Below are 16609 nucleotides of genomic sequence, written 5' to 3'. Positions count from 1 at the left end.
GGCCTTGGTTATCGAGTTGATCATGAATGCGGGGGGCCAGACCAACAAACTTACAGCCGTCTTCAGCAATAAATGATACGACTCTCTCCGCTGCCCGCCTAAACAACAACTGCAAGCGAAGTAGAATAAAATTCTACCTCTCAGGATTCAGTTTATTTCGTCTAAAATACGCGTCAATGAACGATAATGTTGCCGTGCATAATCCAAATTATGAAACCTTCCGAGAGTACGTCTCCCAGGCGCTCATTCACAGATCAACCGACAGCCCTTCAAAGTCTCCCTTGCGGCGGAAAAGGAAAGCTTCTTCACAGCCAGATAACTCAGAGAAGCCTCCGTTAGCTGAGCCTGAGACCTATGGCCCGGAAGAGCTAGCAGAATTCATCGATGTATGAGCCCATCTTCCAAAGTGCCCTGGTCTACTAGTACCTACGTGAACAGTCTTAACCGGCCAACCTAGTATATTGCTGGAGAAGCATTCAACTCCCTGCCAGAGGAAGTACAATCTCTCTCTTATTCCGCGCTTCAAGGCAGCGGTGGGCTTGCAGGTAAATACGCTGAGCCACTACCGCGTCCAACGCTCGACAGCTTAACCGCCGCCGTGCCGTTTTCAGTCTCTGAATCACTCTCTGTATATGGCCTTATACCAGATCCTTCTGATTTCCCAACATTCTTGAATCCAATCCTTACCGGATACATCTCAGCTGTGCAGACTAGCCCTCCAAAATGGTCCAGTACGCGGGCCACATCTTGCGAAATATGTGAACGCGATTGGATCCCACTGACATACCACCATCTGATACCACGGGAGGTACATGCCAAAGTGCTCAAGAGGAAGTGGCATGAGGAATGGATGCTAAATAGTGTCGCTTGGCTTTGCAGGGCTTGCCATTCCTTTGTTCATAAAATGGCTTCTAATGAAGAGCTAGCAAAGGAGTGGTACACAGTTGAGCTGATTTTGCAAAGGGAGGATGTCCAGAATTGGGCAAACTGGGTTGCAAGAATCCGGTGGAAAGCAAAATGAGCAATGAGGTTCCATTTATCTATTGCTATATTTTGCTTTTATGAAGACTATCACTTTGGGTTTCATAAAAAGGCTGGTGATAATTTACTTGTTACTCCCAACCGTGCTTTGGGGTTCGCTTTCTCTTTCTCCTTCTCTTTCTCCTTCTTTTTCTCTTTCTTCTTTTTTGTTGGTTTTTCTTGGCCATATGGATATATTTTCTATATGAGCCCTTCTTCCCCAACATACAACACCTTGATTTTAGAAAGGTGACCCTCATTTGAATATCCTGTTTAACGGGTGACCCACATCTTGTTTGTTATTCCCTGGGTTGAGCTGAAGAGGTTGCTGCAACTTCACTCCCTATTGTTTATCCTTTTTCACTAAAATCAACAGATATTAAATCTCTATTGACAAATGATGGCACTTAGTGTTGTATGTGGATGAATGACTGCAATTACTTTTTGGTCCTCATTTAGCTCCCTGGCATCTTTTGAATACCAGTCATTGTTATTTCACTCTGTCAATGGTATCTAGGAGTGACTAACACTGATTGGCTTGCTGTGTTTTAATAACCACCTGTGTTTTCTTTAATCAATAGAGTTTAGCTGCTCATTTCAACTCCTAGATGGGTGAAGCATTGAATTCACTGGATGTTAGTTTATTTCTCCTCTACTCTTCACATCTTCATATTCTTCTGCTGCTCTCATCTTTCTTCCTTTGTCATCTTGCAATCCGCTTTTAACACACACTGTCTCCTCTATACCTTGCCTCGTGGCCGTTTGTCTGCTCATTCAAACCCAACTCAGTGGCTCATCAACGGCTATCGCATCGCAGCTGGCAGATTGTCGTTCATCTATATACCCTCTGGAACATCCGCTTCGGTGCGAATACCGGGTGGATCGCCTGTGGAAAAACTTCTTAAACGATAAGTAATTTATTTGAATCTTACGATCTTCACAAAATGGGAGGAAATTACGTGAGTTTGATGCATTGCCCCTAGGCCTATCACCTATCACCTGTTCTCTCATACTTCAGAAGCTAACCAAGAGGTATTCCTTCTCTGAATTTAGAACATCTTATTCATTAAAGTCTACCTTTCGCATGCCAATCGTGTCATCTCCAGCTATGTCGCGGACGAGAGAACTGACAAGATACGGCGAGCAAAAATCGAAATGCAAATTTTAGAAGAGATTGAAAAGTCGATGTTTCCTATGGACCTACGTATCGACTGGGTTTCGATGGTAATGGAGACACAACTACATACCACTCTGCTAAACTTTTCTCAATTATTGCTGACAAGTTGAAGGTCGTCCATAGCAATACGTTTGACATATATTGGCTAGGTCAGCAGGACCTACATAACCTTCATAAAGATGCTATTAAACGTATTGAGCCCGATATGTCTCTTGCTGAGACACTGATATCGCCATCGCCATCAGCTTCTCCATCGTCATCATCATCATCTCGAGAATCCTCTCCTTTAAATTCTGGGCTAGGATTCCCAAGCCTATCGGATCTTGAGACGTCTTCAGAGATCGACGCACCAACTCTAGAAACCCGAACGCCAGATGCGCCTGCTGTCACACCAACGAAACCTACTAAAAAGAGAGCAACCAAGACTGGAGGAAAGCAGCCAGCCGGTGTTCGCAAGAGCCGCGCTCCTGCAAAGAAGAAACTATGCCCGGCTGCAGAGGGAGAATTAAAAACGTTGGCCGACATCGTCGAACCAGATGAACAGAAAAGTGATATTCCCATAGACAAAGAAGAGCCTGCCGGATTTGCCGATGAAAGCACACCATCTCCTTTACAAGAAGGATTCAAAACCCCAGAAACCTCCACTCCGGCGGGAGTTCTGAAGAATAGTCAGATAGCGAGCAAAAAAGGTAAAGGGGAAAAGCAAAAAAGCGTGCGTTTTAATCTCCCTGATGAATAAACATATCATGCAAAATCCGTGAGGATGCCCGCGCTGTTAACACTAGTTACATCTTCGCAAAATTACGTAGGTGCCACGGCAAACTAAAGCTTATAAAACAACAGCTATACCTCCGGGAATGGGGAAGGGAAAAGGCAAAGGGAAGGGCAATCACCCTTAGAGCGGATGTAAAGCTGCGTTGTATGCATATGGTTTCGCGTAGTTTCTAAAAATGTGTGTTTTATTAGAGCTTCAATGATTTTCTTCTGCTTTCTATGTCTCTTTATGCTTGTTTTGCTTGTCAGGGACTTTTATTTTCACTGCGCAACGCGAACAATTGACATTTCAAACAGCCAGTCAAATGGTTTCCTCTCCTCGTTTTGTTTCATTTTTTATTTTTGGCCCAACAGGCTAATGACCCGAGGAATTTTCTAAGAACCAGTTCCTTGTGTTATATCCGTTGAGCAGTTAAGCTGCAGTAATTTTACGTTTGTCGGAAATTCTTTATCCTTGTATCTTCTCCTACCAAAGTATGCAAAAATAGAAAGAAACATTTATGTATGAAAGAGATGCTCCGGATATCCAGAATTCGCAAAAATGTTTTGCTTTTCTTTATTCAACTCTAAAGAAACTTATGAATATCTATCCAGGGGATCAACCCATCTATCGCCATTAACATATATCAACCTTCCCCGCCAACTAAGAGGAGCGAAAACAAATGCCCAATTTTCCACTGTGAACCATACATGAAAAGCAATGCGATGGAAAGTAAATGGAAACTGCCCAGCCTATTTTGGTGAGAGTCCGGGAATAATAAAACGAGACCGAGGTTAGAGGGGAGCTGGATCGGTGCACCGACGGTTTAGACGCGTGGAAAAGTGTGTGGATAATTTTGGGGACGCAAATGCATCGGCTGATGAGAGGTGAGTATAACTCCTTGAACGTAAAACCGATAGTATCCGGTGCATATAAGACAAAAATCGAAAGAAATATGAAGTTGGATATGGTACAAAGGGTGAGTATTGGGGGAAAAAAAATTTCAAAGGACTCGAGCCCAGATGGAACACGTAACAATTATCAACGAACAAAACGACCATTAATTTTCCTTTTCTTGGCATATCATAGCATTCGCTTTTCGGACTTTTCTTCGTAACATTGGACGTGGTCGCCGACTCTAAAGTCGTTCCAGTTCTCAAATGCGATGCCACATTCAGTACCCTTTCGCATCTCTGTGACGTCCTTCTTCACGTTCTTGAGAGATGTGATTATACCTAGTTTAAAAAGATGTCAGCGCCAGACATATCAATTGCGTGTTCCTAGGACCACAGGAGAGGTAAAAAGGAAATGAACAACGAAAGGATGAAAGGAGAGAGAGAGAGAGAGAGATAATAGCAGTTGTAAAACAACTAAACTCACCGTCATAGATGACTTCTTTGTCACGAAGGACCCGGGCTTTATGCGAGCGGCTAATTAGGCCGTTCCGAACCCTGGAACCTGCAATGGCAATCTTCGTGCGGCCTTTGCCTGATATTTCGAAAATCTGACCTATCTCCGCCTCTCCAGTGACATGTTGAGTGATTGTGGGTAGAAGATGATCGCTAAGTTTCGACTTCACATCATCAATTAACTCATAAATGATGTTGTGGTTCATGATCTTGACCCCTTCTGCCTCTGCCATTCGAGCCATTGATGGATCCACAGGCATGTTGAAAGTGATGATGTGGCCCTTCGCAACAGCAGCATGTTGGATGTCAAATTCACTAATCGGGCCTACACCAGACCGCAGAATGCGTGCGTATACTTCGCTGTTGCCGAGCGCAGAAACCGAGTTGACCAGGGCCTCAACAGAACCCGAGACGTCAGCTTTGATGAGGAATGGTACACCCTTCGGACCAGAATCAGCATCAGCGGCGGACTGGGCTCTTTCGTCCTCCTCAGCTTGCAGCTCCTGTCTTCGCCTTTCAAGATCTGCCCTTTTTGCTTTGTTAATCGCACCAATGTCCTCGCTTAGTTTCTTGGATTCGACTCTGGTTAATCTATACTCGATGACGGATTTGGCATGTTGCTCGCTTGTTGCTTCGAGAACCTCATTTCCAGCCTGAGGCTGTTCCTTCCAACCGTCAACTTCAACTGGAGTACCCGGGAGAGCTTCTTGAATTATTACTCCCGCTTCGTTTTTCAGCGTTCGGACTTTAGCCCAAGTAGTGCCGGCGACGACGACATCACCAGGTTTTAGCGTTCCCCGTTTAACGAGAACAGTAGCTACACGACCGCCTTTTTTCGTAGTCGCTTCGATGACCCATCCTTCAACATTGCCATCTCTCTCGGCCCGGTGGTCAAGCATTTCCGACAACGTCACCGTAGCTTCTTCCAGGTCAAGCATGCCTTGCCCGGTTTTTCCGCTAACGCATATAGCTTGAACATCACCACCGATATCCTCAACATGGACGTTGTTCCGAGCAAGATCTTGTTTCACTCTTTCAACGTTGATGTCTGGCTTATCGATTTTGTTAATGGCAACAATGATAGGGACGTTCGCCTCCTTCGCATGCTTGATAGCTTCGATGGTTTGCGGTTTAACACTGTCATCAGCAGCTACAACAAGGATGACAATGTCCGTCACATTCGCCCCTCGTCGACGCATATCGAGGAAAGCAGCGTGCCCTGGTGTGTCCAAAAAGGTGATAACTTTGCCGGATGGCATTGTCACAGAGAATGCGCCGATATGCTGGGTGATCCCGCCATGCTCGGTTGCTACAACAGATGACTTGCGAAGCCAATCCAAAAGGGTAGTCTTTCCATGGTCAACATGGCCCATAATAGTGACGACCGGGGGTCGCGGTGACAAGTTTGAAGTATCCTGCGGTGGTGGAGCAGCTACCAGATCGTCGCCGGCATTGTCGATAATAGGGGTGAAATTAAATTCCGATGCAATTAACCCTGCAGTTTCGGCATCTAAGATATGGCTGTATGTGGCTTCTTCGAACCCGAAATCCACCAGGCGGCCCAAGAAATCGGCTGGTCGAACACCCAACACATCGGCAAGGTTACCAACCGTTATAAACTCGGGCAAATATATGGGCGCAGGAGCTTCAATATCCTTTTTAGCTGCCTTTGCATGTTGTTTTTTCAGTTCTTTGAGTCTACGGCGCTCAGCACGCTCAAGTTCACGATTATAGTCCAGGTCGTTTGAAACACGTGAAACGGAGGCTTCTCCCTCGTCATCGTTCTCATCTCTCCTTCTCCCTTTCTTCTTGATTTTCTTTGATTTCGAGTCTACACTCGCCTCTGCCTCCGCTTGTGGATCAACTTCTAATGCAAGGACTTCATCTACCTCTGGCTTCCGATGCTCCTTCGGAGGAGCTGACTTGGACAGTTGGGATGCTATGTATTCCTCTTTCTCTTGCTGTTCTTGAGACCATTTTCCCTTTCGGAACCCCGAGAAAGCGTCGAGTGTGTTATTGGGCGTTGTAGATATGGTTCCGCCCCCGTAAGAAGTGGAGATGTTAACTCTGCGTACTATTGGTGCCTCGCGCACCTGATCACGGGGATTTACACTGCCACGACCGCCGTTTGTGACTCCAGTTGGCAACGTAGATGTGAAAGAAGATGGTTGGGTTTCAGGGGTGCCGCATCTAGGGCAGACCTTACGAGGAGCGGGATTAACATTCCTGCAGACTCGACAATTCCAGCTCTCCCCCTTATGGTCACGCAATGGTGGAGCAGCATTGTAGCCATTTGTTCGAGTAATCCGAGGGGAGTTCCCGGGCTGTTTTTCTTGATTCCGTCCGATTACATTTCGTCGTTCGCGTTCCTCCCCTCCGCGACCGGAATTCTCCGCATGAGTAGACCACGAGGAATTCCGCCCAAAATCGCCATAGCGTATTTTGGATTGTGTGGGAGCAGGCGTGGTAGTACGTGTGGACGAACCTCCATCCCTTGCGACCTGTTGCTGTGCTGCCCGTTGTTTCCTCAATGCATCGCGCTGTTTCGTTTCTTCGACAGTGAGTCCATTCTCTATCGGGATCGAAGAAGTATTAAAACCTCCGCCAAATCCTCCGCCGAACGCTCCACCAAATGCTCCTCCAGCTCGACCACCAACTCCGGGACGGCCAAAAGCAGGCCTTGAAGCTTGAACGGATCCGGTGTGTGGGCCATCATCGTATTGCTCCGCAACGGCTTCTGCTGCAGCTGGAGGTCTAGACAAACCAGAGGTCGAATTGAATTGTCTTCGCGGTCCGCCGTGAACGCCGGCTGTGGGAAGCGAGGGGGTCAGGCTCCGCCAGGCGGAGCAGATGTGACAACTGTCCAGGCATCGCGAGACCTTTTAGGGCACCAGATCAGCAAACTGAACACCATCATGAAAGATCCACCAGCATACCTTCAAAACAGATCGCCTGACCATCCTGGGTTAAAAGGGATTGACTCTAACCTGGGTTTCCATCGCATCCAGATCGCAGCTACGAGTTCGGTCATTTCCACGGAAATTTTTAGGAGGAAATCGGATTACGTCAGGAATTATCGGGCCGAGTATAAGCCCGATTTGCGCAAATCCCTGATTACAGTGGACTTGATAAAATACACCCAATGTGCCCGATATAGGAGCAGTTGGAGCGATATATGAACCATTTTATTGGGAAACCGACCCTAGTGCAATCAGGTTTATTTTCTCGGCGGCTTGGTGCAGTCTTTGCCTCGGTGCGATCACGTCTTTTAGAGTTTCGGCGGAGAAGCAGATAAGAATCAGAGGCGCCATCCTGCCTTTTTTTGTTTTCTCGTACTAGTATTCTTCCTCGACAGCGAGTTGGTGTCAATGTTCGAGTGGTATAATTGTGCGCCTTGTGCCCGTTCTGAGTTTTGAGGAGTTTTTCCCCACGTTGTTCCGTCAATTGGCTCGGCATACAGAGTATACAAAAATAATTCAACCAGCTGCGGGAACTGGACAAGATGGCAGTCAACGAACTTGAAAGCGGAGGCGCTCTGCGAACAGTGAAAGATCTCACTGCCGGCGCTGCTGGCGGTATTGCGCAGGTTCTCCTTGGTTAGTTTTGGGCTTCCCTAGCCGTTCCAGACACTCCTTTTGAAATCGGGACTCATAGTCGTCGTGGCTTGTATTCTTTTTAACGGGGAGGGAGGGGAGAGAGATATCTCGATGGCTACCCAATTACTTCCCAATTGAGCAATTGAAGAACCTATAGTATACGGCATGCTAATTCGTTATTGTTGATCACAGGTCAACCATTTGGTAGGTGTTTGTTTTTGCGGCACATTGGGACTCACGCCCAACTAACCCCGCACAGACATTATCAAGGTCCGACTCCAAACCACCACAAATTACTCAAACGCCTTCGATTGTGCCACAAAAATTTTGAAGAACGAAGGTCCGTTGGCGTTTTACAAGGGAACTTTAACACCATTGGTCGGAATTGGTGCCTGTGTAAGCATCTCCATCGGCTGAAATCATGTCGATATTGAGGATCCTCAGTTGGCGTATTCGAGTCTATTTGCTCTTCCGCAACGAAAATTTCCCAAGTCGCCTACAGGGATATTTTCCACTTTGTGGAGTTCGTTAACTAACTCGCGGTAACACGAACTAGGTCAGTGTCCAATTCGGAGCTTTCCATGAAGCACGGCGACAATTCGAAGAATTGAACGCCAAAAAGGACCCCCTTAACACATCTCTATCTTACCCACAATACTATCTTGCTGGAGCTTTCGCTGGCATTACCAATTCTGTCATATCCGGGCCCATCGAGCATGTCCGCATTCGGCTACAAACGCAACCACATGGCGCCCAGCGGCTATATAACGGGCCTATCGACTGCATCCGCAAACTGTCAGCTCATGAAGGCGTTCTTAAGGGTATCTATAGAGGAGGTCTCGTCACCGTATTCCGAGAAGCCCAAGCCTACGGCGTTTGGTTCCTCACTTTCGAATATCTCATGAACTGGGACGCAAAGCGCAACAACATTAAGCGAGAAGAGATCTCAGCCGTCAAAGTGGCAACCTACGGAGGTCTTGCAGGTGAAGCTCTCTGGCTAGCAAGTTATCCTCTCGATGTCATCAAGAGTAAGATGCAGAGCGATGGATTCGGAGCCCAACAGAAATATGCGGGGATGACCGATTGTTTCAAGAAAACTTTTGTGACTGAGGGATTGGGCGGGTTCTGGAAGGGAATCGGACCAACGTTGCTCAGAGCAATGCCAGTTTCTGCGGGAACATTCGCAGTGTGAGTAACTTTCTCCCTCTCTGCCTTCTATGCAGAAGTATTTGCGCCGCTAACATTCATCATTCAGCGTTGAACTTGCAATGAGAGCTCTTGGATAAAAAAAAATTTTTTTCTGCCAGTCGTATTTCATTTTAGATGACCAGCTTGCGGCCACAAATCGACCATACACCGTGATTCAATATTTCCTAAATATAGACTTTGTCTTTTTTGGATTTTGCCCGCCACCTCCTACCGATATATTATTGCATTGCACTGTATTATACCCTACGCCTCATTTTGTCTTGAATGCAAATAGACCTGTCTTGTGGATTTTGCTGAGAATAACTTGACAGGCATCGTCCACTTCAGTCGATACATACACACGGCGTTTTTGCCATTTGCGTGTGACATCCAAGACATTTGGTTATTTTTTGCCCTTATCAGACATGTCTACCGTTCATACAATGTTGTGCCAAGTTAGTGCTGCATCTGAAGTTATCTACCAAACATATGAAATGTTGTACAGGGAATTATGAGGAGGGAAACTTGAGAGTCGTGTGAAACTACACGCTGGCGATACCAAATCTTAGGAGGATGATAGAGTTTGTGAGTTTGGCAAGCATCTGTTCGATCTAAGACATTGTATGTATTACGGGGATTTGTGAATTAAAATTTAGGAGATCATTCGAAGTTCAGAGCAATTTTTCTCATACTAAATTTTTGATCCAGACATTGCAGTACCATGCTTCTCAAAGCGGAAATCCCTGCCCGCCCCGGAAAATGATGTTTAAGGAACATGAAGGACACAAGCACACCAAACTTCTCCATGTCGCCCAAAGGGTGTTCATCACTCGTCTTTCTTCCCACCTCGCTCTGCTGCTTCAGCCGTTGTTTCCTCATCATAATAAGCAACTTCGTAAAGATGCCCATCCGGATCTTCCATGCTCCTGGTGTAGAGTCCGCCAGCACAACTCTCCGGTATCATAATTGGACCTGGCGTCCCACCTGCTTCCAGCCCCTTCTTAATTAGCGCATCTACTTCCTCTCTGGAGTTAACCATGAGGGTCACAATGGTCTCGTGCGAAGTCTTGGTGCAGGCGATCTCGCGACCGGATGGGAGGAATTTGCCAAAGACGGAATGGGTGCCGTAGAAGATGCTGAAGGAATCACCATGTTTGAGGTGCAGGGGTTGTCTTAGCGTCATAACATGCGTTCACTTCGAAGCCGAGAGCTGTTCCGAAGCGCTCTGCGGCGGCAATATCTGTAGTGGCGAGACTGACAGTGAAGGATATGTTTGGAGGGGCCATTGTCGATGTGCAGGTTGGGCTTGAGAGAGGTATTGGCAAGCGCTCGGGTGATTGAGCGGTTGAGATAGAATGAACAAACGATGATCACAGCTCGAGAAGAGAGTTCGAATGGATTTGTTTTTTTGACTCTTCAGTCTTGGTCTTTTCCTCCATCAGTTCTTCTCGTTCCATCCTCCCTCTTTATATCATCGGTGGCTGCACCCCTCCCACTGCCCCTCCAGCGTTACCAGATGGCTTGGAACCTATCTTTCGGCTTGTTTCCATGCCCCGAAATCCGACTCTGTATCGTCATTCTGGCCATCGAGGGGAGAGCGACCTTTCTTGGACCCAGGCAGCAACGCGTCCTTGTCCATACCAACGAATGGCATCGTTCTTGGCTCCATGCTCGTTGTGTCAGTACGTCTTTCCCGGCGCTTGGCAGACGCGCCAAGTTCGCGTGAACACGGGACCGAGACTGCCAATTAGGCATCAAATCCGGAAACTGAAGCGGAAGGCTCAAGGTAGATTTTGGAGGATTCCTTGGATTCTTAGGTTCTTGGATTCTTGGATTCTTGGATTCTTGTGTCTTCCTCGAGAAATCTTGGAAATTCAGCAGGGTCTCAGGAAATGTTTGGTGATGGTGCCGAAGGCTGAGAAGAAGCAACCTAGAGGAAGCAACCTGGAGGAAACAATCTTTGACTCAGTATGGGGACTGAATCGAGCGTCCTCATAATCAAGCTTCCCAGGCGTTTCCAAACAGTTGGCGAAAGGCGGAGCTTCCATGCTATGAAACCATTTGGTGCTACCACCATGGACTCAAGACTTTCACGCATGAGCCGTCCAGGAAACGGCGTATACTGCTCTCTTGGACTCAGAAGCTCCGTCTCTTCCTCCCGCAACATCTACGGAGAGTAATCGGTTGCATTTCAACGTTTGGCCCTAGCTACCCAGAAGCATTATATTGACCATGTTCCCAAAAGCTCATATTCTCGCTTCGAACTCTTGTCGCCCGCCTGCCATCGTATTCCCATCCAATGGCAGGAGGAAATGTACGACCAGGCCAGAACGGAGCTTGCCAAATTATTTACCCACAATCGGAAGAAGCTGCAGCACCAGGAATACTAGCAGATGACTGTGTCTTGGTATATGTCCTATAGACTTCGGGCGCATGTAATAGAAGACAAAGCCCTGAAGGTAGTCGATTGACTTGAAACAACGATCGCAGATAGGACCATCTATTGTTGTAAAATGCAAGGACGACCACAGCATTGACGGGAATATATCTTTCGCCACTGACGCCGATGCCATTTAGGGGTTGGATAGAAAAGAAGGGAGCAGCTTCTTCTTCCAATTAGAATATTTAAGAAATTCTCTGTACTGAACTTGATAGATCCTGAGCTTTCTGGAAGTGTCGATCTCCAAATATTGAAGTTGGCCCAATATAAAACGGCGATGATGGCGGGCGGATGTTATCATCTGGAGACCCTCCTTCCATCCTTGCCTTGGGTTTCATTATCATCGCGAGAGTATCCTGCATGACTGATGTAGGTGAACGCAAGCCGCTATCACATATAGCGGAGACCGAGTGATTTCTTCCGTCCGTATACAATGGCAAAGGAAGCAAACCGAGAATGGTGGAGAAAACGATGGTCGTCGGAGCCGATTGTTGATACCCTGTCCTAGCCAATCATATCACGTACAAAGCTTTCAAGTTCTTGTAACCAACAACATATTGTACGATTCCAGGCTCTCCCAGGTAATTTTGAAGGTTCCGCTACGGCGATTTAGGAAGACAAAAGATCGTTTCTTGGAATGGTATTGAAGGGATTCTCTACCCTATTGTTCCTATTTGTCTGTGGAAAACAGAAGAAAGGCGGTGATTCATACCACATCATTTCACTCTGAGGGCGATAAGTAGGAAGAGGACGCAAAATTTTCAGAGAGAAATTATAGAAAAAGGCCATGGAGAAATTAATAACCAAGCGAAGCGAAAATAAAAATCTGAGCTAGAAAGACCCTATTTATACATAATCTTTTCTACAGTAGAAAGAAACAGCACCCGGAAGGGTCAGGCATACCAAGACCAGAGTATAAAAGGGAGAAATAAAAGAGACACTGGTACACCTACCCGTCCCGTTTACTGACTAATGAGCCCTTCCTGCTCCCGCATCCCCTCAGACTTCGGCTTCCAATCCTCCAAGATCTCATTCACAGGGTACATAACCTTCCCCTCCTCTGCCTCCCGCAATCGTATTCGCTGCCCATCCTCGCCTGCCCTCCCCAAGACCCCAGCAATAACCGCAACAGATCGCAAACTATCATCATTCGCCGGTATCGGATACGTAACGTGCGTCGGGTTCGCGTCGGTGTCGATGACCCCAATCGTTGGAATCACATGCAGCCCGCATTCGTGCAGCAGCGGCCGATTCTCCAGCGGATTCAGACATACGACCAGGTCCGGCTTCAGCGCGGGGAGCGAGTCCAGCTGCGCTTCGTAACCCGGCAGCGGCTCGTCAAAGGCATTGACCACCTGCTTGCCGCAGTGGCCCAGGATCTGCTCGCTATTCGTCAGGCTGCCGGGGATCCAGCGCTGGAAGACGTGGCAGCCCTTGGCGCGTTCGGCAGCGTTGACGATGATGCGTCGTTGGCCCTTGCGCGTGCCCACGAAGAGGATCAGGCCGCCATTCCTTGCGACCTCGCGGACGACTTTGGCGGCGCGCCGGAGGTAGGCTGCGGTCACGTCCAGGGAGATGATGTGTATGCCCTGCCGGACGCCGAAGATGTATTCTGCGTTCGCTGGGTTCCAGAGGGACGTAGCGTGGCCGAGGTGGGTTTGCGAGGCGAGGAGGAGGTTGAGGGTTATGTCTTCGACGCGGGGAGGGTTTGCGATTAGGCTTTCAGGGATATAGAGGTCTTTGAGGACGGAGCCGAGTTTGTGGAATTCTTTGGGAGCTGGGCGAGGGTTAGAGGACCAGATTGACAGGGGCAAGCATGGCAAGCAGGAATTTGTTTGCTTCTTGATTATACATACATGGCTGTGCTATCTGTGGTAGTGGAGATGATGACGATGACGGCGAAGTAGAGGGTATATTTCGGGGAGCAACTCGTGCTGGTGCTAATCCCGATGCTTCAGCTATATTTTGGGGGTTTTCAACCGGGTCACCAGCCCGAAGAGCGGCACTCTCCTCTGTCTGTCCCGACAAGGACGATTTTGGGTTCGCATCCAGCACAGCAGTGGCGATGTCACCTGTCTGGCTCGTAGTGGTACGCTGGGCAACTGGCGGAGGAGGAATCGAGTCTGCATCCGTCGCGAAGAACCTGCCGCATGCTGTCGTTCGGGGGGAGGATGGTCTCAACAGAGCCAGACCTACATGCGAGAAGTTGTTAGTTAGCGCAGATACAGCAAGCAAGGATATGGCACACTGAACACCCACTTTGCCGCCCAAGAAACCGCCGTATTATCATGATGCGAAAGTGTGGTGGGGGACTCTCAATGGGCAGCAGATTTTACCTCCAAGACGGCTCCGGGTTGGAGATAGAAATTATATGGACGAGCAACTTTTGTACGCTAAACTATTTTTGGATATATGGTACCGTCCAACCAGCATTCTTAATTTCAATTTCTTTTCGTACATAGTTAATAGTTTTTCACGTTTTACCTTTGTAAACACGCGGGAAATTATCTCGAGATGTGTCAGGACATATAACAACGATGAATATTCAATTTTATTTATGAAAATCGTCGGTGATTCGTCAAAACTAAAATTTAGCAAATACAGCAGATACTAGTAGCCGGAGGATCGAAATTCTTCAGGTAGAAAATAACGAAGATGGAGAGTCATTATTGTCGTACAGCCATCATATCCGGTAAGTTCATACAGTGAAACAGCCGGCAAGTGACAAGAATACAAAATGAAAGCGACGGAAAGGGGAAGGAGGAAGAAGAAGAAGAAGAGAAGAAGAAGACAGAGGAAAACGTTGCGAATATAGTCGGGGAACGTGCCAACAGGACGAAAATCAACAACAAATTTGAAGATATGCGGTACAACATATCGAACGACAGACCACAACCACCTTCTATCTAAGGGACATCCACAGGAATTCACAATTCACATATCAATAGCCTGCTCACTTCTTCCCGAAAAGCGACCCAGCCGCAGACCCAAGGAAGTTCGAAGAACCCCCGCCGCCATACTGGCTGCCGCCGTGATGGCTTCCTCCATGGCTGTGGTGTCCACCGCTATTGCTGTGCTTGTGCTTCTTATTGTCCTTGAGCTTGTCCTCAGCAATGCTTCCCAGGATCGCTCCTCCGATTGTGCCAAGGATGCCGTGGTTGGCCTGGTGGCCCATAAAGCCCCCTGCGAGACCGCCAGTCAGGGCACCGCCCAGGCCACGCTCACCATCCTGCGCACCACCTGGGGCACCAGCTTGTTGTTGATGCTGTTGTGCTACGCTGCAGTGGGGAAGAGCATAAGTTAGCGTCTGATTTTTAGGATAAATATCTTGCTTTGTCAAACAGAAGACAGGAAAGGGGATTGAGGGTTTTTACCCTTGATTGTCGTATTGGGGCTGTTGGTGTGGCTGCTGTGGATAACCTTGCTGGTTGGGATCGTACGGCTGTTGCTGTTGGTGTTGACCGTAGTAGCCCTGCTGTTCGTTGCCATGCTGCTGCGGGGGGTGCTGCTGGCCATATGCAGGCTGGCCGTAGCCTTGTTGCGGGGGATATTGGCCTTGGTTATACTGGTCAGGTGGGGCTTGGCCGTAGCCTTGCTGAGGGGGGTAGCCTCCCTGGCCGTAGTAGTTTGGATTATTCTGGTTATCGTAAGGACCAGACATGATGATGGTGTTGATGGTGTTGATGATGATGGGTCGAGAGTGTTGGTTTAGAGGTTGGATGGCGGAATATTGGAAGATGGTTGATCAGACGATTACCAGCGGATGATCAAGAGGGAAAGGGGCGGGAGAAAGATTATCGACACAAGGAACGAGGCTTTCTATGTGGGTTATCGCAAGGATAGCAGGCAAAGAGTGGGTTTGATGCAGATGATGAAGATGATGAAGAGGTGGTAAAACGAGAGGAGAAACATGGGCAGTCCTGCTCCTTATATACTAAGGGTGACTCAACGCCTCAATCTAGAATTCTACCACAAAGATCTGCCCCCAAGGCACAACGAAAGGCGGGGCATCGGTCATCAACTCCTCCACTCCTGACCCCGGCATCAGATTCAGCGTCTGCTGGGGCTGCGAACGGTGATGACGCTTGGGTTGCGGGCTTGCAGCTGAACTCGACCACCCCCGCCCTAGCCGCTTGGCGATGGCTCGGTATCCTGCGTTTCCCGGCTGGTGATTCGTCGTGACTGTCCGTTGCGATCACGCTGTGGCTGTGTGGTCACTGCGCAGTGATCGATGACATGTGCTGATGGGCATCGCTCAGATGGGCCAGGAGGAATCTGCATGTGTCCTGTTCCGGCGGGGACTGCCTGCATACGCACCAGTACCTGGCAAGTCTACACAGGAGGGCCCACAGGTTCGTTCCGCGCCCGATGCCGGGTGGGACGGGTGTAAGTCTCGACGCTTTGAAAGCCCCTGCAGAGCCGTCATAATAAGGATATTGGAGATACGAAGAATGAATGGTGGACGGCACGAAAACCGAAACGTGCGGTGTCGGACGAATCGGAACACCGTTCTGATGGAGTCATGTCCAGAACGGCGGGTATCCAAACGGCCAGACAGCGTAGACAAACGAGCAATTTACAAGGAGAGCCCAGGCGGACAATCGCGCCAACCGGCCAGGGTGTCGGCTCTCTTTCACACCATCCACATCGTTCTGCAGCTCCGCAGCCAACACCAAAGGCGTCGGAAAGCGCTGTAAAGAGGAACATAAAGCCAGGGTGGTTATGAAATTGAAACCCGGCTGGCTAGCAGCGTGTCGAAGAAAGCGAACAAATGAAGAATACATGAACAAGCTCCAATGATGCCAACATTCTAAACCGCCCAGGTGGGTTACCGGAATTCGACCTATGCGCAGTATGGCCGTTGAACGCTATTGGATTCTGTTTTAAATGGAGTAAAACTGTGATGTAAAATTCAACTATGAGCTTGGGTCAAGTTTTGACTACGGTTGGATCACAAAAATTCAAGAGACTTTTTTTATATCCCAATCATGATTTTTGCAAGGACACATTAAAGATGATGGCCAG

General features: G+C 48.1%; 10 protein-coding genes across 10 annotated transcripts; 5 read left to right on the top strand and 5 right to left on the bottom strand.

Annotated features, from left to right (window-relative positions):
- Positions 1 to 104: 104 nt before the first annotated feature.
- On the top strand, positions 105 to 1021 carry HCBG_02447 (uncharacterized protein; the record flags this gene model as incomplete). Its single annotated transcript, XM_045429496.1, has 2 exons — positions 105 to 386; positions 458 to 1021. 2 exons carry the CDS (start codon positions 177 to 179, stop codon positions 1019 to 1021), a joined length of 774 nt encoding a protein of 257 aa, XP_045289391.1.
- Positions 1022 to 1964: 943 nt separating this feature from the next.
- Positions 1965 to 3096, top strand: HCBG_02446 (uncharacterized protein; the record flags this gene model as incomplete). Its single annotated transcript, XM_045429495.1, has 4 exons — positions 1965 to 1979; positions 2074 to 2244; positions 2310 to 2909; positions 3007 to 3096. The coding sequence occupies 4 exons, from the start codon at positions 1965 to 1967 to the stop codon at positions 3094 to 3096; spliced, it is 876 nt and encodes a 291-aa protein (XP_045289390.1).
- A 409-nt stretch (positions 3097 to 3505) lies between these two features.
- Positions 3506 to 7320, bottom strand: HCBG_02445 (mitochondrial initiation factor 2; the record flags this gene model as incomplete). Its single annotated transcript, XM_045429494.1, has 3 exons — positions 3506 to 4186; positions 4332 to 7239; positions 7297 to 7320. 3 exons carry the CDS (start codon positions 7318 to 7320, stop codon positions 4035 to 4037), a joined length of 3084 nt encoding a protein of 1027 aa, XP_045289389.1.
- A 200-nt stretch (positions 7321 to 7520) lies between these two features.
- Positions 7521 to 10442, top strand: HCBG_02443 (mitochondrial carrier protein; the record flags this gene model as incomplete). Its single annotated transcript, XM_045429492.1, has 6 exons — positions 7521 to 7956; positions 8149 to 8160; positions 8216 to 8352; positions 8513 to 9144; positions 9212 to 9398; positions 9477 to 10442. 5 exons carry the CDS (start codon positions 7863 to 7865, stop codon positions 9240 to 9242), a joined length of 906 nt encoding a protein of 301 aa, XP_045289388.1.
- Positions 9971 to 10327, bottom strand: HCBG_02444 (uncharacterized protein; the record flags this gene model as incomplete). Its single annotated transcript, XM_045429493.1, has 1 exon — positions 9971 to 10327. One exon carries the CDS (start codon positions 10325 to 10327, stop codon positions 9971 to 9973), a length of 357 nt encoding a protein of 118 aa, XP_045289387.1.
- Positions 10443 to 10672: 230 nt separating the features above from the next.
- HCBG_02442 (uncharacterized protein) lies at positions 10673 to 11311 on the bottom strand (the record flags this gene model as incomplete). Its single annotated transcript, XM_045429491.1, has 3 exons — positions 10673 to 10750; positions 10786 to 11088; positions 11123 to 11311. The coding sequence occupies 3 exons, from the start codon at positions 11309 to 11311 to the stop codon at positions 10673 to 10675; spliced, it is 570 nt and encodes a 189-aa protein (XP_045289386.1).
- A 132-nt stretch (positions 11312 to 11443) lies between these two features.
- On the top strand, positions 11444 to 11948 carry HCBG_02441 (uncharacterized protein; the record flags this gene model as incomplete). The annotated part of the gene is made up of 2 exons (XM_045429490.1): positions 11444 to 11551; positions 11733 to 11948. The coding sequence occupies 2 exons, from the start codon at positions 11444 to 11446 to the stop codon at positions 11946 to 11948; spliced, it is 324 nt and encodes a 107-aa protein (XP_045289385.1).
- Positions 11949 to 12200: 252 nt separating this feature from the next.
- HCBG_02440 (mitochondrial ribosomal protein subunit S2) lies at positions 12201 to 13897 on the bottom strand (the record flags this gene model as incomplete). Its single annotated transcript, XM_045429489.1, has 3 exons — positions 12201 to 13361; positions 13441 to 13776; positions 13844 to 13897. The coding sequence occupies 3 exons, from the start codon at positions 13872 to 13874 to the stop codon at positions 12547 to 12549; spliced, it is 1182 nt and encodes a 393-aa protein (XP_045289384.1).
- Positions 13898 to 14114: 217 nt separating this feature from the next.
- HCBG_02439 (uncharacterized protein) lies at positions 14115 to 15445 on the bottom strand (the record flags this gene model as incomplete). Its single annotated transcript, XM_045429488.1, has 2 exons — positions 14115 to 14862; positions 14959 to 15445. 2 exons carry the CDS (start codon positions 15243 to 15245, stop codon positions 14538 to 14540), a joined length of 612 nt encoding a protein of 203 aa, XP_045289383.1.
- Positions 15446 to 15828: 383 nt separating this feature from the next.
- Positions 15829 to 16310, top strand: HCBG_02438 (uncharacterized protein; the record flags this gene model as incomplete). Its single annotated transcript, XM_045429487.1, has 2 exons — positions 15829 to 15936; positions 16002 to 16310. 2 exons carry the CDS (start codon positions 15829 to 15831, stop codon positions 16308 to 16310), a joined length of 417 nt encoding a protein of 138 aa, XP_045289382.1.
- Between the last annotated feature and the right edge of the window lie 299 nt (positions 16311 to 16609).

The sequence above is a fragment of the Histoplasma capsulatum genome, assembly GCF_000150115.1.
Source record: "Histoplasma capsulatum G186AR genomic scaffold supercont2.3, whole genome shotgun sequence".
Classification (NCBI taxonomy): domain Eukaryota; kingdom Fungi; phylum Ascomycota; class Eurotiomycetes; order Onygenales; family Ajellomycetaceae; genus Histoplasma; species Histoplasma capsulatum.
The sequence above is the reverse complement of the archived record's forward strand: the minus strand, read 5'-3'. Positions and strand labels throughout refer to the sequence as shown.